General features: G+C 44.8%; 2 protein-coding genes across 10 annotated transcripts in view; both read left to right on the top strand.

Moving 5' to 3' along the window:
• The window catches only part of TLK2 (tousled like kinase 2), a 122,278-nt gene extending 105,616 nt beyond the window's left edge, over positions 1-16,662 (top strand). For all 9 annotated transcript variants that reach the window (XM_063138281.1, XM_063138278.1, XM_063138280.1 and 6 more), the window contains 2 exons: positions 2,556-2,663; positions 13,624-16,662. In XM_063138281.1, coding sequence (XP_062994351.1) covers positions 2,556-2,663; positions 13,624-13,797 — 282 coding nt within the window. In that variant the 3' untranslated portion in view covers positions 13,798-16,662. The remainder of the gene's footprint in view (positions 1-2,555; positions 2,664-13,623) is intronic.
• Positions 16,663-23,220: 6,558 nt separating this feature from the next.
• Positions 23,221-27,456, top strand: part of METTL16 (methyltransferase 16, RNA N6-adenosine) — a 29,448-nt gene continuing 25,212 nt past the window's right edge. Inside the window, exons 1-2 of the mRNA XM_063138793.1 lie at positions 23,221-23,767; positions 26,215-26,417. Of these exons, the coding sequence (XP_062994863.1) occupies positions 23,226-23,767; positions 26,215-26,417 (745 nt within the window). The 5' untranslated portion in view covers positions 23,221-23,225. The remainder of the gene's footprint in view (positions 23,768-26,214; positions 26,418-27,456) is intronic.

Genomic DNA, 27,456 nt, shown 5'->3' with positions numbered 1-27,456 from the left:
AGCGACTTTATCTTCAAAGTGCCATGCAAACTCATCACAGTGTGCTACCAAGTTGTCAGGTCCCTGATGTGGTGGACGCATTGTCCCAATCTTCTTGTGAAAGTGCCTTTCAAGCTGTCGATCCCAACAAAACTGATCATGACAGACAGTTCCTCACAGGATGGAGAGCACACTACAAGTCACTGAAAGTACAAGGCATATGGACAAGCAAGGAAAAGAAAGCACACATCAATTACCCGGAACTACTCGCAGTCCAAGAAGCCCTCTGGTCATTCGACACCGAGTTTCGAGGACACCACATCCAAATAACGTTGGACAATACAACAGTGCTTTTCTACATCAACAAACAAGGAGGGACAAGATTGTTACTCTTGACTAGACTAACGGTCCACATCTGGGAGTGGTGCGCTTGTCGCCAGACATTGCTAACAGCAGTGCATATAGCGGGACAAGCCAACAACATCGCAGACAACCTGAGCAGGGAGTCTGCATTGACACGAGTGGCAAATCCATCCACATGTAGTCCATGAAGTGTTCACCCTCTGGGGCAAGCCTTCTATAGACCTCTTTGCAACAGCGGACAACTCAGTATGCTAACTGTACTGAAGCAGAGCAAGATTGATAAAGAACTCATTGGGGAATGCATTGATCCGAAGATGGGACAGATACTTCCTATTTCTTTTCGCACCGTTCCAGCTAATCACGAGGGTATTAGCGAAGATCATAGATTACAATGCAAATTGCATAATGAAAGCTCCCTGGGGGCCCTGGTTACGACTCTTTTGAACAGATCACAGGGTCTGTTTTATTGTCTCCCATTGAGACGAGATCTTCTCTACCAAGATCGAGGCCAGGTTCGTCACGTTGCACATGACAGCTTGGAGGTTACGACCCCAATGGGACAACGAACTCACAGTGAAAATACAAAGAATATTGGAAGCGGCTCTGAAGCCATCAACGCATGCAACCTATGAGAGGAAGTGGAAGTTCTTTACAGAATTCGGGGTTTCCAACCTACAAATTGTTCTGTTAATCAGGTCCTGTCATTTTTATTAGTTCCTGTTGACAAGGGTCTAAAAATTTCATCGATAAAGGTTTATCTAGCAGCTATCTTGGCCTTCCATGACAATATAGAAGGTTTCAGAGTTTTTTCTCATCCTATAATAAAACTTTTCATGAAAGGATTGTTAAACTTAAACCCACCTGTAAGAACACCGTGCCCTTCATGGAGTTTATCTGGCCCTTCACATACTCTCATCCAAACCTTTCGAATCATTACCAACTACCTGGAAGGTGGTTTTCCTAGTGGCAATTACATCTGCTGGAAGGGCGAGCGAGTTATGCGGTCTGAGAGTTGATGAACCTTACCTACCCTTCCACCACGACAAGGTGGTACTTAACCCTGATGTTCAATTTTTACCGAAAGTTGTGTCAAGTTTCCATGTTAATCAAGATATTGTCCTTCCAACCTTTTTTCCGTCTCCATCATCTCCTCTTTAGACAACTTTGCATTCATTAGATGTTCAGCGAGCATTAGCCTTTTATAAAGACTGTACTAGTCAGTTTCAACAGTCACAATGTTTATTCCTGTGTAATGGCCAGCGTAACAAAGGACTAGCAGTATCTCCACAGAGGCTGTCAGCCTGGTTAGTACAATCCATAACTTTGGCTTATCAACTGGCAAAGCTGGATCCACCTAAGTCAATTGGGACATTCTACAAGAGCTGTAGCCACATCTTTGGCTTGTCATTGTGGTATCTCTATCCCATAGATATGCAGAGCAGCGACATGGGCAAGACCAATGACGTTTGTCCATTATAGTCTGGTTCCGAGCTGACTGCTGTTTTGGTAGTTTCTTTAACTGAGGACACCAACCCTCTTCCGGTAGGTAAGCTTGTTAATTGCCCATGTGTGTGATTCACAGAGACCATGATGAAGAAGAATAGGTTGCTTACCTGTAACTGTGGTTCTTCGAGCGGTCATCTGTGCAGTCACATAACCCACTTACCTTTCCCTGTTTGGTGTCCATTGATAAAGTGATATATGTGTGTGTGTGTGTGTGTTATATAAAATCTATCCCTCAACCAAGGCCGCAATAGGTCTCAGGAGAACTGGGGGATTTGGCCGGGAACCCTCCTAGACATATGCACTAAGGGAGGGGAGGGTTCCCGCCAAAAGGCTCTCAGCTATGGAAATTTCCTGAAGCCGGGCTCCGCGCAGGCGCAGAGCCCATGTGTGTGACTGCACAGACGACCACTTGAAGAACCACAGTTACAGGTAAGCAACCTGTTCTTACCATTCAATCTGGAATTTCTTTTATTTTCTAACTTTTTAAATTAAAAATCACTTTTACACTACATGAGTGCTGCTAATCTTTCCTTTAAAAAAAAGTTGTTGGATTTCTGTGAAACATACTGAATTCCCCTCTTCATCCTTTTGAGACATGATTAAGGATTACATGGCATGCGGTTTCGTTGGCATACATATCCCACTCTCTTCCCCTCCTCCCCCAAGTTTCAAATGTGATGAGAAGCTGCTGTTCTCTTTCTATGCAGCCTTTTGGTCACAACCAATCACAGCAAGATATTCTTCAGGAGAACACAATCCTTAAAGCTACAGAGGTGCAGTTTCCTCCAAAGCCAGTGGTAACACCAGAAGCAAAGGTAATTTATTTATTTATTTATTTATTTATTTATTTATTTCAATTAACAGAATAAAAACAGCACCCAACCGAACATACCAGCTGACACACCAAAGATCTGCTTGAATAAAAGGCATCTTTGCCTGCCAGTGGAAGGACAGCAGAAGGGGCCAACCTAGCCTCCATGGTCAGGGAGTTCCACAGCCTGGGAGCAGCCACCAAGAAGGCCCTCTCTCACGTCCCCACCAAAATCCACCTCAGATGCCAGCAGCACCGAGAAAATGGCCTCACCCAATAATCTTAAAACTCAGGCAGTCTTGTATGGGAAAAGGCAGTCCCAAGCTGTATACGGCTTTATCCATCATAAACAGCAGTTTGAACCAGCCCAGAAACAGATCTGAAGCCAGTGAAGCTGTTTCAACAAGGGAGTTATGGCAATATTGTTATTAGCATTCTACCTTAGATAGTTATAGAATATGGAGCACCTAGGAAAAGCATCACTTAAGCACTACTTTGGCCATGTCTAAACCAGCCGTTTATTCCAGGATAATATGGAAGTTGTCCCTACTGGGCCACATGATGCACAGCCGATCCTGCTGTGAGCTCAGGTCGACCCCTCAGTTATTCATGCTTTTGTCATGGTTTTTCCGAAAGGGTTTATATTTGTTACAGTCAAGAAAGCTAAGAAGAATCTAGTGACAGCATGCACATAACTTATAGTAGAGACCTTTTAAGTTCTCACTCGCATAGAAAAAGGCATTATTATTATTATTATTATTATTATTATTATTATTATTATTTATTTATATAGCACCATCAATGTACATGGTGCTGTACAGAGTAAAACAGTAAATAGCGAGACCCTGCTGCATAGGCTTACATTCTAATAAAATCACAACAAAACAATAAGGAGGAGAAGAGAATGCAAACAGGCACAGGGTAGGGTAAACAGGCACTGGGTAGGGTAAAACTAACAGTATGAAGTCAGAACAAAATCAAGTTTTAAAAGCTTTAGGAAAGAGAAAAGTTTTTAGCTGAGCTTTAAAAGCTGCGGTTGAACTTGTAGTTCTCAAATGTTCTGGAAGAGCGTTCCAGGCATAAGAGCGTTCCAGGCATAATCCAATTGCTGCCCCTCAAGCAGGGGACTAAAGGCTCACTACCCCAGTGCATTAGTAGCCAATCAAACACACGAGGCTGGAGAATACACGTTAATCCATTTACTTCCGATACTGCAGTATGGGGGTGCTCTCCGGTTCCACAAAATGGAGGCAACTAGAACAAGGGAATCTCACAGTATATATAGGCCCTGACTACAAGAGGGTGTTAGTCTCTTTCTAACCTTTACATTGGTCAGTTCTGGATTAGCAAGTTAAGTTACATTCAATTTTCAAGTTAAGGTGCACAATCTCAATGAGTCATAGGATACATTCGATGCTCTATTGGTCGAAAGTTTTTCCCTTTGTCTGCTAGCACATGATGTCCACCATTAAGGAATGCAAATCTGGCATGTAGCCACCCTTTGGCAGAGAAGCCATCTTCAACCCTTGGCACATTACATTCATCAGAGAGGTGAAATCTCTCCCTGGGTCTATCACAATGATGAATGACCCGTCCAATCCACCAGTAATGGCAAAATGTGTAGTAGCTTGATGTTTGGGAAGGGTCCGTCTGTTTTTCCAGCTTCTGCCAAGTTGGCAGATGTGCCCAGTTTCCAGATTCTAAAGCTTAGAGGCAATTATAGACATATTTTCAACAGATCACTTCCTCATTTATGTTGATGCTGATATTATTTTTTAAAATTGTTTTATTTTATTTATAAAAACCTAACGTTTTCTAGTTCTATACAAAGATTTTAAAATGACACAGGTCCTACTTTCTGTTTTATAATCTAAATATATCAATACCCAAGTGTAGGGAAGAATGAGGAAAAGGAACAAATTCAAATACCAAAACCTTTCCAGTTAAAGAATGGCCAGTAACACTACAGTTCCAGAAGTGGATGAACCAAATGGCAGTTGGTATCACCAAGCCAGTGCAGTTGTCTGTGCTATCTCTCCCTCAGCTACAGGCAGGTGGAATGGCTAATAGACAAGGATCTGGGCATCATCTTTATTTTTGTGTTTGGCTGCCTTTCAATTCTGCTCCCTGCCCAAAAAGTGATAAGGTGCAGATTGGCAAAGGACTTCTAACAATAGCAACCAAGCTCCAATTCAGTCCTTGCCTTCCTCAGCAAGTAAGCAATAAGCAGCACTTTCTGTCTGTCTTGTGAAGCTGGCCAGCAATCAAAAGTCTTGTACATCTCATGTTCTTCGGTCACAAGCTGGAATTTGGCACCTATCGCTATTGACATTCTCTAGCTACTCATCTTCAGCAGTGGCAAACAGTCTTAGGGGCTGGTAGCACATCTTTTGTTGTTTCCATGGAGAGTCCCAAGGAGACCACTCGCTTCAATGCTTATTCAGTTGCATAGTTTCAGAGACCGTGCTGCAAAAACTGCTTCACAGTATTCATCCTGGGTGAAATATTTTCTGGTCTTTGCTGTCTGTGCCAAGCAACAAAGTTGAGCTTATGGGTCTGAGCCTAAGGGAAATAGCTGAGGGTAGTTTTCAGTACCAAAATATTTAAGGATGCAGCAGATATCACCCTGCACAGACAGACACACACACACACACCACATAGCAGGTAGACAAGGACAGGAATGATTAAGACTCATCGCCTCTCAAAGCAGGATTCCCCTCCTTTCCTGCAACTTTTGCAGATGACCAGTCACTTCACTCCACATGTATAGCAAGGTTAGTTGTTCAAGCAATGGGAGAAATGGAGAGCAAGATGGGGTAAAAGTATAAACAAAAATCCAAATTCTGTCAGCCCCACTCTTGTTTTTCTGGCTCCAAGGGACATTACTGATCATACTCCCAAATTCTGTACCTTTAATCTAACAATCTTCTTGACCCCTAAAAGACATTACGTTTGACTCCATTGAATGCTTCTCCATCCTATGTTACCCTGTATACAGCTTATAGACACTCTTGCTGCCATACTGTGGAGAGGAGCACAAACTGGGGTTGCTAGACTTGCCCCTAAATCTGGGGTGGATTTTCCTTGGGGTCAAGAACTTTGTGTTTCTGCCTGATAAAGACGTAGGTGAGCTTTTTGGCAAGAAGGTTGTATATCTGCTTTCCCCTGGAATAGCCTTTCTGAGTTGAATACTTCCTCACATTATTTTTCAAGGCCAATCATGGAGGTTGCTCTACAACTTGTCCCTGATGAGGCAGAGGCCAAATCTGAGGGGTGTCTCAGCATCATTTCCAAGATTCAGGCCCTCTGAATAGATTATCCCATACTCTCAAGGTTTCGATAAGTTGATCAGGAATAAGTGGTCTTGCCAAGCTGCCAGATGAATATTCCTAATGGTGCTTAAAAGTCCTTTTGTGAAAGGTTTCAAGTTCCTTGCAAATTCCTTTGAGGATGTCCATAGCCACTTTGCTTTGGGAGGAAATCTTCCAAAAGATGGGGCTGAGCTCTTAAGCGATCCAGGTGAGAAGAAGAATAGTGTTGATGTGAGATCTATAAGGCTTCTGCCTTGTCATGTTCTCTCTGGATGGCTCCCCTTTGGAGGATGACCAGGAACCTCCTTAGCCAAGCATCACAAAGGAGCTACCTTTACTTGGTGACCTTGAAGCAGATCAGGGGGATCCTGGGTCCTTTGGAGACAGATGTTGACCGTAGCCCTCATAACATAGTTAGCCCCCTTTCAGACTCAGAGGCAGATGCCAAGCAGCCACGTAGCCCCAGAGAGTGCAGGTATCAAAAGGTCAAGGCTCAGTCAGCTGCCAGACACAGAAGTGCCCACCTGAGGAATAGGAACTCTTGTGAGTAAATGTATAATTTTGAGCAAGGCCCTGCTTATGAGTAGACCTTACCTCCAGTACAGAAGGTAAGGTCTACTTTTACAGTACAGAAGTTGTTAAGTCTCATGTTGGCTATGATAGTGGTTGTTCAGTTTGCACGCCTCCAGATGAGAGTTCTGCAAAATTGGCTTGTATGGGGATTTGATATACGGCAGAACCCCCGTCTTCTGTAAGGGCATCCCTGCAATGGTGGATGACTCTGGACAAAGTCTTGTAGGGGATACCAGTCAAGCAGCCCATGCTGACCAGGATGATCATGACCAATAAGTGGGGAACCGACTGTGGGACTCTCAAAATTCAAGTATTTGGGACAACAGAAGAAGCTGCCAAACATACCAACTTTTTGGAGGTTCTCATGGTGGAAAAGGCATCCTGTGAGGTCATCACATCCAAATAACTTAAGACAACATGACCAGGCATTGTATATCATCTGAACAAGCAAGGAGGACAAGATCCTTTTTCTCACAATGAGGATGCTGGACTGGTGCATCAGAAAGCGAATAGGCCTGACAGCTGTACACATTGTGGGCAAAGGTACTGTTATCACCGACTGCCTCAGCTGCTGTTACCGAGGTTTGCTCAAGTGGGTGCTCGACCAAGGCGTTTGGCAGGACCTATTCTGTTTGTGGGGCTTCTCGACTGTGAATGTATTTGCGACGGAGGGCGATGCTGCATGCAGATATTTTTGCAGTCAAGCAGGCAGACGAACAGGGTCCTTTATTAAGCACTATGTGCTTGATGTGGGAACATGAGAAGACTGCTGTTCTGGATATACAATTTTGTCGGAAATTCTACATTAAGACACAACCCTCTGTCTTGGTGAGTAAGCTTGGTAATTGCCCATATGTGTGATGCACAGAGACCACAAAGAAGAAAGTCAGATTGCTTTCCTATTACGAGTTTGAGTGGTCATCTGTGCATTCACACAACCTGCCCACTGTCCCCAGTTCAGTTTCAGTGTCTTCATTGGTGTTAATACCGAGGTTCTCTTGGTTACACAATAGGTGGCCTCCTTTGAACTGAGGGATTAGATTAGATTTTCCCACCAAAACTCCTCAGCTAAAGAAAGTTCCCCAAATCAAGGCTCCACTCAGGTGCAGAGCCCATGTGTATGAATGCACAGATGACCATGTGAAGAACTACAGTTACAGGTAAGCAACCTGACTTTCCTGACCCTGCTTCATCTTTGGACTGATCTCTCATGCTGATGATCCCTAGATTCCTGATAAGTCTTTTGGATTGTGCTTATTTGGATTGCTTGCTTGTGTTTGATTTTGGCTCCACCTTTTGGACTGCTTCCTGCTTGACCAGTAACTCTGCTTCTGATCTCTCCCTGCCTTTTGACCTTCAAGATGCATTTGCCCCATAGATTGCCCCAGGACTGAGCCTGAGCCAATCACATCAGAACATGCCTTGGCAATTAGGGCTGTAGCCAGAGTCAGTTCTTTAGATGGCAAATATTATGGCAGGAATTTCTTCTGACCTTAAAACATGTTAGGGGGTGGATTAATATTTAGGGCAAAGCTCCCACTTTATAGCAGACTCTACCTTAAATGATATTCAACTTATGGCCAAGGCAGTGGTGTATTGATAGTTGTGAAGTGTAGGCTCTGTTTAAAAACCATTTGAATAGTCACCATGCTATTCCTAGAACTATTTTGGGAATCCCTTTGAAGATGCCCTTGTGAAAACAAAGATAAAAGAAGGGCCATGCTTTCTGCCTTAAGACGCAAGAGTGCTGAGACACCAGTTGGGAATCCTTTCAGATTCTTCTGCAAATTTCAGACAGTTCAGGACTCTTTTGCCAAAGCCATGAGGATCAGGGGCAAATATATCTAGACCCGCCAACATGCAATTAAAAAAAATCCATTCAGTCCCAGGCAAAAGGGGAGACAGTTAAAAGATATTCAAACAATCTTAACCTGTTTACAAGCCTACGGGTTACTAATCAGTTTTCAGAGGAATGTTTCTCCAGCTGTTCCAGAGGATTGCTTACCTGAAAGTTATCAGTACAACTCAAGGAGTTGATTTTTCTGCCTGCCAGTAGAATTTTCAGGATAGTGGCATCTGCCCAGATGTTTTAGCATTGAAACCATGATGAGCCTCAATAAGGGCTTTCATGGACTTGTTTCTCTGAACTAGGTTCTGTTCCAAATATCTGGCTACTGCTTCCATTTTAGCAAATGGTTGCATCCAAGAGGATTGTCATCCTGCTAGCTGTTCCCCAGTTCTTCCCAGTTATGGGCCTCTGTCAAGAGTACTCCCCAACCCTTTTCAGATCCGTATCTGTAATAGTGGCAACAGACACCAGTCGATTGGGCTAGGGAACCATCTTACCAGACCAGGTAGCACAGGATCATTGATAGAGCAGGAAATCATCTTGCAGCATCAGTCTCCTGGAAATGAGCACTCTCGGACATTCAAGACATTCTTTCCATCAGTGTGTCTTGACCCACTTGGATAATATAGTAGCAAAAGCTCCTGTAAATCACCAGGAAGTGTTGAGGTCACAGTTCTCAAAAGCATCCAGTCAACTCCAATAAGCTGAAGCTCAACTGGTATCCATCATGGCAGAGCAGATCCAGAGAGTTTCATTGCATTCATATAGATTGGCTCAGTCAGCAGTGCATCAATCAGGAAGAGTGGAATCTTCACCCTAAGATATTCTCCAGGATTGTGGTGTTTTGCTCTCGTGGATCCTGTTCACACATCACCATCACTTCAGGGCAAACTGATTTTATTTTCAGTTCAAATGCAGCACTGCCAAAACAACAAATACCCTAATTGATCCCTTCCCATTGATCCCTGCCCATCTTTGCATTGGTCACCTGATCTCCAACTCAATGGAAGTCTAGAGTCATGGAAGGTCATATTCATAATTCTGTTCTAGCCTGGGAGATCCTCGTTTCCAGACTCCACAGATAAGTGGAAAGTGAAGGGTTCATCCTTATTGGACTTGGCTGTGACCACAAATCTGGAGAGCCTTTGTTGGTGAATGCAAGAGTCTACAGCTCACGAAAGTGAAAGTTCCTCTCCTCTTGCAATTCAGAGGTGTTGGTGAGGGCTTTCCCAAAACTCTAACTTTGAAGTAGCATGCACCAGCCATTGCTCATTAAACAAGCCTCCATCTCCTTGATTACATGTCCTCATACAAAGGGATTCATGCCATCTCAAGCCTCTATGGTCCACAAATGCTCTTGAGACCTGCTAGTGTAAGAGTGTTCACCAAGTTTTCTTTGAGCCTATTCACAATGTTCCCTTTTCACCTTTTATTTCCTTGTTGCTTTGACCTCACAAGTAAGGCCCCCTGATTGGGGTCTCTAATCAATTAGAAAGGAGTTCTGAGTTGTTATTTCTGATAGTATTCTTTAAAAGACTAATTAAACTTGAATTCAAATAGGTAATTCTTTGTTCTTGAGGAATGATTTTGCCCTCTCTTTGCCTGCATCCTTCTTATCCTAGAGAGGAGCAGTATTGTATGTTCTGCTGGACACTTGTTGGAGTACTATTTGGACAACACCTGCCTTTTACTAGTCATCACAACATCTATACTTGCACCTCTGTCAAAGCATTCTTTTAGTAGGAAGCTGTTGCAGTAATTGTACATTGAAGGAAATGTAGTCTGGCCCTACCTAGACTGATCTGATCACAGCAATGTCCTCCTCCATCTGGCAAGAACAGAACCTTGGACTTAATTTAAAGGATCCTTCTGCTCTGAGTGGGATATCCAGATATACTGCCTTTGACTCCAGAGGAATGGAGAACACTGTGATTCCTTTCGGACATTGTCTCCCCCCTTTCCTTTCGGCATGGAACCAAATAACATCCGACTCCCGAGTCCTCAAGATCGTGGCAATGGGATACCATTTAGAATTCCATTCCTCCCCTCCACTTGGGAGGATTCGGATAACACTTCATTCAGATGCCTTGAGGATGGAAATCAGCTCCCTTCTTCAAAAAGGGGCTATTATCCCGGTTTTTTATTCCTGGTACTTCACCATGCTGAAAAGGGATGGGGGTTTGAGACCCATTTTAGATCTCCAGTATCTCAACATCTTTGTAAGGACCATATGATATCTCTGGGTATCATCCTGCCTTTATTGACCACAGAGGCTTGGTTTGCATCCCTCGACCTCAAGGATGTGTACTTTCATATCAACATCCACAAAGCCAGTCAAAAGTTCCTTTGATTCATGGCAGGAGGTCAGGCTTTCCAGTTCAGAGTGTTACCCTTTGGCTTATCAACCGCACCCCAGGTTTTAACCAAATGTATGGCCACAGTATATGCCCATCTCAGACAGCAGGGGATATAATTGTACCCCTTCATAGACAATTGACTTATTGTAGGAAACTCCTGTTGCGGCTTGACAAGGAACCTCGAGACTGTCTGAGAGCTTTTGACCGACCTGGGACTGCTCCTGAATGTGGAGAAGTCGAACCTCCTCCCATCTCAAAAGATATAATTCATCGGGGCTGTGCTCGATGCCGAAGCTAGTCGTGCAAACCTACCTCACGATAGAGCTCTCAAGCTTATGACAATGGCAATACAAGTCAGCTGATGTGTTCAAGCAATTACAATTCAAAGGTTGTTGGGCCTAATAGCAGCCACTACTACAGTTGTGCCCTTTGCACAGCTAAAGTTTAGACATCTACAACTATGGTTTACCCGAGTCTTCAACCCGGCATCAAATGCCTTCGACTACTGAAGGAAGTCTCCAAATCTCTCACATGGTGGATGACACCGAACCACCTCTTGATAGGGGTACCTTTCCACCGAACGCATCCCATGAGAATTTTGACCACAGACACATCCCTGTTCGGTTGGGGTGCACACTGCAGACATCTAACAGTACAGGGCACATGGTCAAATGAGGAGAAAGAAGCTCACATCAACGTCCTAGAGTTACTTGCAGTGCAGAAGTCACGCAGGGCCTTTGTCTCAGAACTCGAAGACCGTCACATCTAGGTGACCTCTGACAACACTACAGTAGTCTTCCATCTCAACAAGGAAGGGGGCACACATTCAGCACCTTTAGTCAAACTGACTGTGCAGATCCTAGAGTGGTGTATCAGATGCAACATCACTGTGACTTCTGTCCACATTGCTAGAAAAGAAAACAGTCTAGTGGACTACCTCGGCTCCAATGACACGAGTGGCAACTCCACCCGTAGGTAGTGCATGCCATATTCTGACAGTAGGGCACCCCGACTACCGACTTGTTCATGACGGAGAGCAACTCGATTTGCAGCAGGTATTGCAGCAGGGCAGGGCAAGGTACCAGATAGAGAGGGGATGCGTTCCTCCTGCAATGGTCATGTGAGCTCTTCTTCCTGTTCCTGCCTTTTTCACTACTAACAAGGGTACTGGAGAAGATTGCGATGGACAACACCAATTGCATAATGGTGACCCCGTGGTGGCCCAGACAAGCCATCCCTCTCCTAAACAGATCGGAGAATTGCTATTTTCACCTCCCAATGAGACCAGACCTTCATCAACAAGAGTGGAGAATACATCACCCAGACTTGGACACCCTACACCTGATGGCTTGGAAGCTATTCCCATGGGAACCAACCCCCAAATAATCAAGCAGCAACAAAAGGTGTTAGAGCCGACCACACAGTTGTCATATAATAGAAAATGCGAGAAGTTTAAAGACTATGCATTATCAAACCAATTTTAACCAGTTTCATGTTCCATTCAACAAGTTCTCTTGTTCTTATTATTTATGAGTCGAAAAGATTTAAAGTTTTGCTCCCTAAAGGTCTACTTAGCTGCCATATCTGCATATCGTTCATCGATTGAGGGTTTCTCTATATTTTTCTTTCCCTCTCTCATGATGTTTTCTGAGAGGGTTGCATAACCTAAAACCACCAGTACAACTACCGACACCGTCATGAAGTTTTTCGGCAGTGCTACATGCACTAACAACCAAACCATTTGAACCCTTGGCTACTTCTAAGTTGAGACTGCTAACTTGGAAGGTGATCTTCGTAGTAGTGATTACATCGGCAAGGAGGGCCAGTGAACTCTCCGCACTTTGGGTGGATAAGCCCTACCTGATCTTCCATTGTGAAAAGGCAGTCTTACGCCCAGATGCCAATTCCTTACCAAAGGTGGTGTTGGATTTTCACATAAATCAAGACATTGTACTGCCGAGCTTCTTTCCTGCACCTTCTACACTACTAAAGTCAGCTTGCATACACTTGATGTCAGGCGTGCGCTGGCCTTCTACAAGGTGCATACAGAAAAAAATCGGAAATCCCCATGCCTATTCCTTTGTTAAGGGGAACACAAGAGGGGTCAGCCTGTGTCTGTACAGAGACTTTCAGCCTGGATAGTACAAACTATCTGTTTAGCATACAGGTTAGCCAAGATGGAACCGCCCAGTGGAGTAAAGGGCCATTCCATCAGGGCCATCAACAGCCTTGGGCAGAGGTGTACCCATTTCAGAACTGTGTCATGCAGCAATGTGGTTGGGACCGTCCACTTTCATCAGGCACTATAGACTGGGCATTCAATTCAGAGCAGATTGCTCTTTTGGAAGGGCAGTGCTGTCCTCTATTCTACAATGAGTCAGCTACCCACCACCAGTAAGTCAGCTTGTTAATCACCCATGTGTGTGATTCACAGAGACCATGAAGAAGGACAGGTTGCTTACCTGTAACTTTGGTTCTTTGAGTGGTCATCCGTGCAGTCACACAACCCACCCACCGTCCTTGCTTCAGTGTAGATATTGCTTGACACTGGAGTGATAGTTTTCTTCTCTTGGTACTGAGGCTGCAATGGGGTCTCAGGAGAGCTGAAAGATTGGGCAGGAACCCTCTGCGACATGTGCAGTAGGGTGGTCAGGGAGGGTTCCGGCCAAAAGTTTCTCAGCTATGAGAACTTCACAAAATGAGCACGTAGGTACAGAGCCCATATGTGTGACTGCACAGATGACCACTTGAAGAACCACAGTTACAGGTAAGCAACCTGTCCTTTTTGCTAGTACTAATTGCCCTTCTTCCAGAAAAGAGGTACTAATGCTAACATGTAATGTGTCTTTTCTCTTTCCTGTGGTTATTTTTCAGGCATTTATCAGACGGTGCCTGGCATACCGGAAGGAAGATCGGATAGATGTCCAGCAGTTAGCTTGTGACCCCTACTTGCTTCCTCACATCCGCAAATCTGTATCAACAAGCAGCCCAGCTGGGGCTGCTATTGCCTCAACGTCTGGATCCTCTAATAATAGCTCTTCAAACTGAGCAGGAACAATAGGCCAAATATATATAAATATATCCAGAACTGGAGAAAGAAACCAAGAGAGTCAGACGCGTTTTGAGAATGCAGCCTTGAGATCAGCAAGGAATCCACAAAATGGCCTCAAGAAACCGGTATCAGGTTCTTTGTTTTTCTCTTGTGTTCTTGTCCCATCCGTAGAACAAGGCATCATTGATTCTCAGCAAGGAAGGATGTATGGCAGCTTAAGTAAAGCTAAGTGGCCAAGGAAGAGGAGATGGGTTGGTCTAGTGCTGAGTAACTGCAGAGGCGCTAACCGCTCTGGGCAGTGGAGGAAAAGGTGGTTCCATGTACTGTGAATGTCCAAACAGCACAGACCGGGGGTGTGGTTCCATGACACAGGGCGCACACGCTTTGTGTGGAGAATTGCGGACTTGGCGGCAGGGTAAAGAGGCTTGACTTAGTCCATTGTCAATATTTAAAACATGTTCTTTTCTTTCAAATTTTCAGCGACATCTCATTGGAGGGAAGGGAAAGTAAAACAGAGCTCAGTGCTGTGAGGTCCTACTGGGGAGGTTGGCATAGGACTCTTGTGTCCTTTGAAAGGGAGCCAAGCATCCTGCCTGTTGACAGCACCAGATTCTAAAGTAACAATTTGTATTGGTTTATTTGGTTATCAGATGAACTAACTACCAGGTCAATGCGGCAGCCCCTCCCCCTGCTCCTTAGGTTGACCTCATATTCTTTGTGTGGGGGAGTGCGATATAATGCAGAGATTGCATTAAAGCTGTGAGCATCCATTTCTCTTCCCCCACGCTCCTCAGCCTGCACACGTAGAAAGAAGCTGCTGCTTCTTGACAGGCACTTGACGGTTGTGCCCCTTCCCCCCCCCACACAAATAAATCTAAGTGGTTTTTTGTTTGTTTTTTAAAGGCTTTTCTCATTTGGTTCTCTGTCCCATTCACTTGGGTCTGTCTTATTCTCTTTAACAGACACACAGATGCTGGCTCTGGCAAAACACTCTAGTCAAAGCACCTCCCCCCCTCTCTCTTTTCCATGTCCCTTTTTTAATATTTACTTTCTGTACTGTCTGCTGTGTTAACAGCCCAGAGGCATTCTCAAGAACAAGCAGACTTTCTGATCTTAAATCTTGTATTCCAATCCTTTATCCATTAAAAGGTTTGGGGTGTTTTGTTTTGTTTTTAGTTCTTGACTTTTTTATCTTTAAGAAAAACATTAAAACCAAAGAAGAATCCAGTTGCTAGAAACTTGTGGTAGAATGCTGTTCCCGCATGTGGCCAAAATGATGTGTGTTGAAAATATTTAAGTAATGTATGGTCAGGGTCAGCCAGGACTCCCAATTCTTCACCCACCCACAACAGATGATTCCCAGTCCTTCCTCCTTACCTTCCCACTGGCAGTGGTGCACATGGAAGCAGTGGGGCGAGGCAAGTGGAATCTAGCCCTATTGAGATTTAGACAGAGAAGCATGGGAGAACAGAGCTGAGAAGAAGAGGCTGTATGTGCATGTGTGTAGGCATACACACACACCTCTAGCTATTTCTACAGGTCAGGTGGATAGGACCTAGTTGCTGAGTGTAGATTCCATCCTTCCTTCCCTAGTAGCTCAGTCACCAGGAGAAATATACCATTTCCCCAGTAGGTGAGCCCATTCCTCTTTTCAAACGTCATTAAATGATTCTGCACAAGGAAGTGAGGAAATTGGTACGTCATTGTCACAACTGAAGGCACTGCAAGTCATGATGCTTATTTTAAACAAAAAATCTCATCCCAATCAGGTGCCACAAGTGTAAATTTTTGGTGTGGTGGGTTTTTCCCATGAGTGTGTAATGATCTGTGCCTCGGAACTGGAGGAGTGGTTATTATTTTTTCTCTGGTGGAAGAGCTGATATTTAGACCCCTTCTTATTGGGCACAGAAAGTAGGTGTAATCTGGGGACAGAGAGGGGAGCATACCAGTGGGTTCTCCAGGGTTTCCTGGCTTCTGGTAGAGCTCATTCCTTCACCCCCACCCCCACCCCACACATACACACAGCAAATAATTTGCCTCTGAACATGTTTGAAAGAAAAGTTATTTGTTTTGTCATCTCTTCTTCCCCACCCCCACCCCAGCCTCTTCTTTTAGGGTTTGGCCATGCCAGTGTTACTGATAGCTCTTTCACCAAACAGCAGCTTGGAGCCATAGACGAACTGGTAAAGTGCAGAGGGAGTTGTCATGGCTGCCACGGCAATGTACAACAGCTATATGCTTGTTAGGGACAATAAACATTGATCTCTCAACCACGGTTGGATTGAGTTCATCTTATTTTTCTGCAGCTGAGTTCAAGACGTGAATCAGACTGCCCATGGTAAATGCTGAGACCTAACATCTTAGCGTTTGCTTTCCCTTGTTAAAAATTAACCAAGTCTTCTCTTTGGACAGGTTAAAATTTGCATTGGCCAGTTTGTCATTTTGCTAATTCTTGATCATCCACAAAGAACCCTATCCCAAATGAAACTAATTTAATTTTGTTAATGACTTAGTCATACATTGTATTTGTTCCATTTTCTCCTCTCCTCAAATTGTAGTGGCTGTCAGATATTTCAGTCCCTATTAGTGTGCCTGAGTAGGAGCCTCTATCTTTCCATGGCATTCATCACTGAAGCAAGTTAGATCGCTCTGGATAAGAAATGCAGACTCTGACTTTTTAAAAAAGTTATTGCTGAAATGGGTTTTATTTCAGGTAACCAACCTTTTTTTTATTGCCACACCAGTTTATTGAAAGGGAAAAGGAAAAGTGTATGGATTTGTAACTTGAAACGAGGCCAGACTGTTTTGGCTTTGCCCATCAGACAAAAATATGGATATTAAACAAGTTTTAAGAAACTGAACCTCTTCACTTGCCAGTTATGTTTAAACTGTTCAAGGATGCTTAAGCTGGGGGTGGGGGGCAAAGACAAGAGTTGATTAATCAGGGGTAACATCCTTTGCTCTGAAGAGAATGAGTAAAAAATACCGTTGGACAAAGTTGTATTGCTTATTTGTAATAGGAACAGCAATGCCAGCTATGTTAATAAGCAAGCATAGGGGTGGCAAAGTTCTGAATGGTACAGAATTTTTCAGGTCTGGAGTTAAATAGAGGGAATCAAACCTGGGCAAAAATAGAAGTAAGACACCACCTTCCTCCGAATATATGTAGCATTCCACAAACCTTCTGTGCAAGCAGGAAGCTCAGGATTGGAAGCACAATTCATTATACTGAGAATTTCTTCACTGTTTTGCCTTAAAGGTTTCTAATATTTAGGTATCTTAACCCCATTTTTTAACATTTCTTTTGAGTGCACACAGGAGGCCATGCATGTATATGTACCACAATTTCTCAGGGCCACATTGTATATTTTGTGCTAAATTTATCTTCCTAGTTCATTAAAGCAAAAAAGCAAGGGGATTCAAACCTATGGATTATCTTGTTGGCAATGCCCAGGAAGGCAAAAACATACGACTGTGATTTTGGTCTGTCTTGAATAATTGAATCCCTTGACCGCAAAAACATGATGGTCCTGTTCAGAAAACACACTAAGCCATGGTTAGGTTGCTAACCCTTTTGCAGCAAATGGTTAGTGAGCATATTTAAACCGTGGTTATGTAGCCACCATGGTTAGGAATGGTTCACATGACACCATAAGCCATAATGCTTAGCTCAAAATGCTTAACCATCATGGCTTAGCGTGTCATCAACAGGGTCATATTTAGACACCAAAATCACATCTATACGTGTTCTAGGAGCTGAAATAGGTGGTTAAAAAGATGGTGTTTAGAAAATCTGTTGCAAACAATCTACCCAAGTTTTTCTGGTTCTCTGACACATATACTAGGTGGTCTTGTTGGTTACACAAATCAGAACAGATTTTTTTACGGGACTTCATTACAGGGGCAGGACTACAGCTCCTGATAATACAACAACCCACACTTAGCAAATGGCTCTCCCCCACCCCAAAGATGTTGTGTACCATATGCCACTTAGGGCCATTGGGAGGCTGTACCCCTTACTTCCCAGGAATAACATCAAGCCAAGGGGGAGACCAGCCTGGCCCATCCATCGGCCAGAGAAGGAGTAGTTGCAAGGAGTTGGTGTCCCCCAACTTGCCAGAACAAACACTTAGCACCAACTGTCAGTTGCCCCTGGACTGCAGAAAGGCAGGGGGAAGTGCTCTGACCTCATTCAGTGGCTTAAGAAGCATGAGCTTTTCAAGCATGAACATCAACAAGGGAAGATTAGTCTGGCCCAAAATATATTTAAATGCCTGCTTTAAGCTCACCATCTTGTTCTGGCTTTTAAAAACTGATCTCCCTCCTTTTGCTTTTTCCTCCATTCCCCTTCCCTTGTGTGTCTTGTTATTTTAATTTGTAAGCCTGATTGACAGGCTTACATGTGAACCACTTTGGGAAACAATAATTGACTGAAAAACTGGATTAAAAGTCAGTAAACAAGACATTTGCTTCACTGAGGCAGGCAGTTCTGAAATCCCAACCCCCGAGGTTGCCTCTAGGGTTGGCTAACCCTGGAATAATGTAATTTTTGTACAAAAATATGTATCATCCCCCTAAGAGCAGCCTTTGTACCAGAGGACTGGGCAGTGGCCAATGTAATACCAGTTTTTTAAAAGCGATTTTAAAATGGGTGGATAAAATCAGTGATGGTAAGTCTGCTAAAAAAGAATCAACATGGAATCTTCAATGGTAAGTCCTCTCACTAATCTTTTAGACTTCTTTGAGAGTGTCAATAAACACATGGATCTGCTAGATACTGTCTTAGTCCAAAAGGCTTTTGACAAAGGCCCTTGCCAAAAGCTCCTGAATATGGAATAAAAGTCATACAGCTCATAATTAAACAATGGAATTTGCTACCGCATTATGTAGTGATGGCCTATGTGGATGTCTCTAAAAGGGGAAAAGTCCATTGCGGATATGGCTATCAATGGTTATTAGTCACAAAGGTGATATGCTGCTATATCCAGTATCAGTTGCTGGGGGACAAGAGCAGGAGGGTGCTATTGCACTCATGTCCTGGCATCCGGTTGGCCAGTGTGTGAACAGAATGCTGTACTAGATGGACCCTTGGTCTGATCCAGCATCAGGGCTCTTCTTATATGTTTTGGGCTGGGGAAGGGGAAATGGGTATGTTTGATCAGGGTTTAGGGTTCTAGAAGAGCATGGTCTACTCATGTTACTTTTCATGTTAAACACATTTTCCATCAGCTAATATATAATATTTGCCTGGATTGAATTTTGATTGCGGGGGGGGGGGGGGGGATGTCCTTTCGGAATTACATTTTTTGCCTGGAACTGCACATTTTGTGAATGGCTGCAAAAATGTTGCACACGTTCAGAAACCCTGATAGGATTAAAGAACAGGTCTACCATTACTGATAGGCCTGGACTCAAAGTCTACTAAGATAGATAGATCTGGCCACTGAGAAACTTATACACAGGTGTACCTCATATGCCTGGTGTTTGGACAATTATTATTTTATTTATATTTTTATTTCATTTGTATACCGCCCCATAGCCAAAGCTCTCTGGGCAGTTTACATAGGATAAAAACACTTAAGAACAATAAACAAAAATTTCAGATCACAAAAACATACAATTATAAACCACAAAAACAAACTCAGGCTAATTACATATTGCTAAATTCCAGGGAGAAAAGTCTTGACCTGGCACCAAAAAGGTAACAATGTTGGCGCCAGGCGCACCTCGTCAGCAAAATTATTCCACAATTGGGGGGTGGGGGCACCACAGAAAAGGCCCTCTCTTGTTGCCGTCCTCAAGGCTTCCCTCGGTGTAGGCACCCGGAGGAGGACCTTGGGTGTTGAGCGCAGTGTATGGGTAGGTTCATGTCGGGAGAGGCGTTCCATCAGGTATTGTGGTCCCAAGCCATGTAAGGCTTTATAGGTTGAAACCAGCACCTTGAATCAGGCTCAGAAACACAGGCAGCCAATGCAAGCGGGCCAGAGTCGGTCTTATATGTTCAAACCTTCTGGTCCCTATTATCACTCTGGCCATTGCATTTTGCACAAGCTGCAGCTTCCGAACCATCTTCAAAGGCAGCCCCACTGAGAGTGCATTGCAGTAATCTAACTTGGAGGTTACAAGAGCATAGACTACTGAAGCCAGGTTATCCCTGTCCAGATAGGGATGTAGTTGGGCCACCAACCGAAGCCGATAGAAGGCACTCCGTGCCACCGAGGCCACCTGAGCCTCAAGTGACAGAGATGGTTCTAGGAGAACCTCCAAACAACAAACCTGCTCCTTCAGGGGGAGTGTATCCCCATCCAGAACAGGTTGAACACCCTCCATCTTGTCAGCAGAACCACCCAATAGCAGCATCTCAGTCTTGTCTGGATTGGGCTTCAGTTTATTAGTCCTCTTCCAGGCCATTGTTGCATCCAGGCACTGGTCCAGTACATCCACAGCTTCACCTGATGAAGATGAGAAGGAGAACTGCATATCATCAGCATACTGATGATAATGCACTCCAAAACTCTGGGTTACCGCACCCAAAGGTCATGGGGAACAAGTCTGATCCCTGCAGAACCCCATACTGGAGAATCCATGAGGCTGAGGAATGTCTCCCAAGCACCACCTTCTGGAGTCAACCCGCCAAGTGGGAGTGGAACCACTGCAATGCAGTACCTCCCACACCCAACTCAGACAGTCGTCCCAGAGGGATACCATGGTCGATGATATCAAAAGCCACCAAGAGATCAAGGAGAATCAACAAAGTCTCACTCCCCCTATCTTTCTCCCAACATAGGTCATCATACAGGGCAACCAAGGATGTTTACATACCAAAGCCAGGCCTGAACCCAACTGAAATGGATCCAGAGTGCCTGGAGCTGGCTTGCAATCACCCACCCAAGGACCTTGCCCAGGAAAGAAACATTTGCTACTAGCCTATAGTTAAGATTGTCAAGATCCAGGGAAAATTTCTTCAGGAGTGGTCTCACTACCGCCTTTTTCAGATGGACCGGGACCATTCCCTCTCGCAAATAGGCATTAATCACTTCCCTGGCCCAGCCAGTTGTTCCATCCCTGCTAGCTTTTATTAGCCCAGAAGGACAAGGATCCAAGCACCTTGTCAATGTCCTCGAGCTGCACCAACTGAAACTCATCCAGAAAAACTGGACAAGACAATGATGTATTTCCAACTACATCTGAAACTCTCAAATCTTTCCCTAACTCCTTTCACCACTACAATGATTCTTGCATTAAGGGCCATTACATGGGGGAAGGGTGTAGTCAATATTGGCAGAGTGGTCTGCAGTCCACAACTGGGGTCTCACAATAGACTCCGATACCTTCATAGCAATTTTTTTTTATTACTACAATACATGGGAAAGTTCTGAGGAATGTATTGCACGTGGTCTTGGTTCCTAGGCCTGCATTAAAAGAGAGGGAGAGACCCCATCCAGGCCTCCTGTAAGTACTAAAATATTCTCTTAAAGTTATATACACATTACATTGACTAACAATCCCCTCTAGCCCTTAATTGCATTGCTGCTAGAATCAACTTCATAGCCCCTATTCATTTCCTTACAAAACTGAGAGAATGGATAATAACACTGGAGTTGACATACACTATTCTTAAGCCCCCTCTCCATAAAAATAAGGATAACAACATTCAGCTACTGGCATAACTCACACTTTCCCAGCCAGAGCCTTGCCTTCTGTCATGTAGATATAATAGTTACAAACTTTTATATGCATGCATTATCAGGTTTTTTTGTAGGATTGGTTAGTTGATTAATGTTTACTAATTTGGGAATAATAAGACCTGAGTAAGAAAGATCACAAGCTGCTGCTAATTTTGCTTTTGGGGTAGGTACACTACTGTCCGTTCTCAGCTACAGTAAATTCCTAGATTTCTGAATTGGGTGTTTTGAGGCAGCAGTCATTTCCCACTGAGAATCACCCACACCCTGCTTAAAAATGAACCAGGAAGTTCCTTCTCCAGACATTGGGTGTGTCAACCATTTCTGTGGCTTCATTCATTGGCTAAAACCAAAGGCAGTGGCATACTATTTTGCTTACAAAACAAATGGGCAGAATAGTGGCTGCACATTTTGTCTCGTATACTGGGTTCTACAGGGGCTAGAAGATTTACCCAACCACCTGGGAGATGCCTATGTTCCTATGACAATACTACAGTGTTGTTCTAAACATCTCAGCTTCAGCTTGACACTTCCCCTATCTAGGACAACACTGAACTGTAAACCACACTCAGCTTAGCTCCTTAACCTGAGATACTGGCAATTACATTTGCATAGATAAGCCTATTTTTTTTTAAAAAAAATCTAGATAATCAAATAGTCACGTGCATTAAGTCAAGTTAGAAAGAGCAGACACTCTCTTTTGTGGGTGGGGTGGATGCACTGGTGCCTAATCACAGCTACGTTATGGTTTCTCCATTGATTTATACAGGCAGCTTTCACTTCTGCCTTAGGTATTTAAAAATGACTTATCCAATGAGAACCCAGAAATTATATACTGTGCGAATAGTATTATCTAGTTTAGTCACTGGTCTTAGTACTGAGCGGATTCAGGGGTTTTCTGTTGCTGATCTGTTCCTAATGGAGAGAAGTAATAAAGTTCTGGTCTAACTTCGTGATTAGGGTAGTAAGACTTGTAAAGTTTGTATTTCTAATTGCTTTTATCGCTGTATTGTGGTGTCATGTCACTGCACTATTCCATATCTCTACGGTTCAAAAGGGGGTTATGCTATAGAGATGACTAGGATAAAATAGCGACAGCGCTCGTAAATCCATAATACAAATTAGGGCTATGCTGGGTGCGGATGGTGGAAATTGTAGTCCAACGCTTCTGGAGGGTACCAAGTTGGGGAAGGTTACGGCGCTCAGAGAGTGGCATCACTCAATCGTTTGGCATCTCTAAAGCGAGTTTCTGACCTATATTACATTTTGCATTGGAAGTTCGGGTGGGGAACCATTTCGATTTCGGAAGTGGGAAGGTGGAACGCAGGAGCCGGGCCTGAGAAAGAAAGGAACCGTCTCCGTCTCCCAGCGCACAAACTTGCAACCACCCCCGCCCCGTTCGCGTCATACAGCTAGGCCTGCCGGCTCTGCTTTGAATGCCGTTTTCAGTTTAAGCAGTGGCGAAACGGGCACCCGCCCGTGGAAAGCCTGCGGCGAAGTCAGCGGCCTGGCTAGCCGGAAATAGGCGGCGGCGGCGGCGGGCTGCTCGGTTTCATGCCACGCGGGGGCACGTGGCGCTGCGCGGCGACCCCCCTCAAGCGGCGAGACGGGGCGTCCGCAGAACTCGCAGGCTGGGCGGGCGGGAATTCCAGGGCACACGCATGCCCAGGAAGGAAAGGGTTAACAGGAACAGCCTTTGCTCGTCGGCTTCCGGAGGTTCCTTCGGTCTCCCCCCTCGGATGCTTGCCTCGCTCGCCAAAGCGGGCAAAGAGGAGGGCGGCGGCGGCTTGCCTGCTCGCTGCGTGGGGGCTTCTTCTTCTCCTTCTCCTTTTACTATAGAGGCGCCAAGGGGCAGAGCGACGCCATGTCGGGCCTCTTCCCGCTCTGAACACATAGAGCGGCCCCATAGAGCCTGGCACGGGAAGCTCAGGCTGCGCGCGACTCTCCCCGCTTCTTACATCTTCCACTTCCTCACGGCTTGTTCGTGCGGGCTGGGCACACGAGGGGTAGGATGGCGGAACACCTGCGGAAGAAGCCTTGCGAGAGCTCATAGGCCAGCTGGGAGAAGGATCCCGGGGCGGGAGAGCGCCGGGGGTCCCGGTCACGCGGAGGCCTCGCTCTTCCGTGTCAGCAGGTCTTCACGGCCCCTCGGGATGGCCCTCAACAAATCCATGCACGCAAGAAACCGGTACAAGGACAAGCCGCCTGACTTCGCTTATCTGGCATCCAAGTACCCAGAGTTCAAACAACACGTACAAATAAATTTGTCCGGAAGAGTGAGGTAGGTCAGCATTCATATGCGCAATGACCATTATCTAGCCCTAGCCGTCGGCGAGAAGGCTGCTTCGCAGGAGAACAGCCCCCCTGCTCTGAGGTTCGCAATCTAACATCTGACCCACCTAGAGGCTACAGAGGGGCGGGGGTGGAACAGGGGAAGAATATACATTCAATTCAGCTGCTTAGGTCTAGTTGCAATAATAAAAATAACATCGTTCAGTTTAAAATGTTTGATTAGACTATGTGTATGTTGGTGATGGTTTATAATAAGGTTAGGGAGTGGAACAGTTGACATGTTAAAGTAATTCATGCCACAGGGCAAGAAATTATTGTGTAACTATAGAAATAGGGAAAAGATATTTATGACCCTCTTCAGATGTCACGCTAAGCTATGGTAATTACGCACGTTGAGCTAAACATTTTAATTTAGCGCGTCGTGTGAACCATTCCTAACCGTACTGGCTACATAACCATGGTTTAAATGCACTCACTAACCATTAGTGGCCTAACCATGGCTTAGCATTTTGTCTGAACAGGCCCAATATACATAAATAAGTTCTCAAGCTTTCGAAAACGGCTTCTACTTGGTTGAGGCAATTTTGATTGGTGAGACTGTGTGCTAAGGTCACACTGGTGATAGTTTATTATAGTTATATGCTACATATTTGGCTTTACAAATTCAAAAAACCATTAAATTAACATTTAAAATTCCTTTAAAATATAAAAACATGGCAGCAGTAAATACATAAATGCAAAGTCCAATCGTCCAAACTAAAAAAGAAAATAGGATACAAAATGTATCCTTAAAATGCATTCCTCAGGCCTATTTTATATAATACCAATGGTCTCACAAATTGAAGATCCCAGGGTAAAACCTTACATGGAGTCTCCCACTAGAAAAGCTTGGGAGGACCCCACCCCGCAAATGCATAAGAGAGTAGCATACAAGCCAGAGGGAGTGCTGCATCAACCTATAGTTCCATTTAGCTAATTGCCTAGCTCTCACATGATTCAGTTTGCCTTTCCTCCTCCCAGCCTGCATGAGTCCATACAGCCCCATCTCCCTCATGCTCTTTTCTTGATTGGCTGTACCCACCCAGCAGCCCATCTCCACACCCATCCACCCTGTGCTGATCACACCATGAGCATTAGCCTGTCTGCTAGCCTTCAGGAGCTGTCTCAAAACAGCTGAAACTCAGTCACTGGATGCAGTGAGTTTTGTAAGCAAGTTAGATAGATGGCACTGCCGACTGTCTTTTCTCAGTAGGACTATTGCATGGCAGGCAGCAGGGCAAAAGGTGCCGCTTTCCCTCTTGCTTCACTCCCAGTCTAGGTTTGGCTTTGCCTGTCAGTCAAGCAAGTTGAAGAAGTACAGGAGTAAGAGGTAGCAACCCCACATAGGATCAGCTTAGCCACTGCTGCTGTTGGTCTTGTGGTAGGCTGTGCTTGTTATCTATGTCACATCAGCAGCGGATAAAGCTCCATTGTTCTTGGAGGAGGGCTGTCTGTGAAGAACCAAAAGAGGTAGGAGCAGTAACTAGTAACGATCAGCAGCAGCCACAGAGAGGGCTTGAACTCATGTTCAGTAGGTGCTTGGAGAGTTGTACTGGTGATCTTCCAGTCCCTTTGCCTCTATCACTCTCCTCCATTGCACTAGCAGCCCAGAGGTCCCCAGTTGGAGATGCCCAGGCATGCTAGAGAGTGATCCTGAGGCAATACTCATCCAACCAGTGGAACTCTGTCTACAGTTGTTTGTGTTGTGGAAAGAAGCAAGATAACTGCCATTCAGGTATTGGTAGAATAGTTGGAGAGGATTACCTAGGATTCACCATTTGCCTGCATGTGGGAGACTTCGTAGCCATCGGGGCCTTACTTTCTTCATAGTGTGCACCCTGCTACAAGCTATGGAAAGAGAAAGCCCGTTTGTCTCTGACTCTGCCAGAGGGTCTGAAAGAGAAAACACTAAAGATATGGTAGCAGGTGGTGGACCTTGTTTTTGTTTTTTTCCCCCGAATGGGGAAAGCTCGTTGGGGCTTATTGCTGGAGCTGCCTTCCTTTCACATGCAATACTGGTGGGGAGGAGGTGGAGGCAGGAAGGAGAGTAAGGAATAAGAAAACTCAGGGATAGAGGCAGTTGCCTTATACTGTGTCAGAGCATTTGCCCATCTAGCTTGGTATTACCCACGCTGACTGGCAGTGGCTCTCCTGGGACCCAGGAGGAGCCTTTCCTAACCCTGCCTGGAGATGCCAAGGGTTGCCCTTGGGAGCTTTAACATGCAACACTTGTGTTCTGCCGCTGAGCTACACAGCCTTCCTCCTAAAACTCACTGCAGTTCTTATTTGCAAGTATCTAATTCTGGGGTTTGTCTGTAATTTTGTTTTACACAATTTTCCTTGATGCAAGACTCAGTGCAGGAATTCCTCAGTTTATATGTATCTTGTGCCTTTCAGTGTAAACTTCAAGGATCCAGAAGCTGTGAGAGCCCTGACATGCACACTGTTGAAAGAAGACTTTGGACTTCAAATTGACATACCATTAGAAAGGCTTATTCCAACTGTTCCCTTGAGACTTAACTATATCCACTGGGTTGAAGATCTGATTGCTCAGCAAGATGCTGCTGCTAAAGGTTCAGTTATATGGGGAATAGATATAGGTATGCTGATGAGTAACAGAGCAATTCCATTGTTCCGCTACACTTGAAGGCCACTTATCAACATAATAAGTTTACAGGATACAGACTGAATTACCCCAACATTAGTGTAATTTATTCTGTATCCTGTACACTTCCAGCATAAAAGTTGAGGTGGGGGATGGCAATAAAGAAGTTCAGAACAGAGCAACAATGACAGCCATACCGCCAACATCCACAGACCATCGCTAGGCTGGCACAGTGATGATACCCTGTGACAGCCAGGCACTTACTGCACTCTTATCAGCAGGGAGACACTGTCATTGCATCTCTCTACCCCAGGCACAACCTAGCAGGCACAAAGAACCTACCAGTATATGATCTGCTGTTGCACAAGGAGGAACAACTCAGGAAGTGGGGTGGCTGCAGGAATCCCTGCACATGGCAATGAAATCCACTTATAACCGTCCCCTCTATACACACTGCTCATATGTATCCTTGTCTTGTGCAGTTAAAAGGGAAGAAAGGATGGGCAGTGTAATACAGCCCCCAAATAGTTCTGGGTGGAGGCCTACAAAGAGATCACACAGGCCTCCCTGGGACAAGGGTTTAAGATTGGGGTGGGAGAGCTTTTTGCCAGGCAGGGAAAGGGAGAAACTAGGCCAGGCAACAAGGGAAAACACAATCTCACTCTGAAGAAGCAGCCTCCATTAAGGTTGGGAAGCAGGACATGCAAATGGTAGCAACTGGGTCCAATACTTTTTGCATGTCAAAGGCAAAGGAGAAAGAGCTGCTAGGACTCAAACCCATACTACAACATGAAGTAGGAAGAGTAGCTTCCTACCCACCTAGCCACAGCAGAAGACAGGTACATTGCAGGGAAATTGTAAACCACCAGCCTCCAGAGCTATTCTTGGATGCCAGGAAAACATGGATTGCATAAAAAGCCGTGGCCCTGTGGTTTTACGTGCATGAAGCTGAAGGCTGAAATTGATGTGACTTTCCATTGGACAAGGTTGGGAAGGGCCAACATGCATGGGCAAAACCTGAGGGGGTGAGTTGC

The sequence above is a fragment of the Elgaria multicarinata genome, chromosome 11, assembly GCF_023053635.1.
Source record: "Elgaria multicarinata webbii isolate HBS135686 ecotype San Diego chromosome 11, rElgMul1.1.pri, whole genome shotgun sequence".
NCBI classification, from domain to species: Eukaryota; Metazoa; Chordata; class Lepidosauria; order Squamata; family Anguidae; genus Elgaria; species Elgaria multicarinata.
This window is presented reverse-complemented; position numbering and strand designations above follow the sequence as displayed.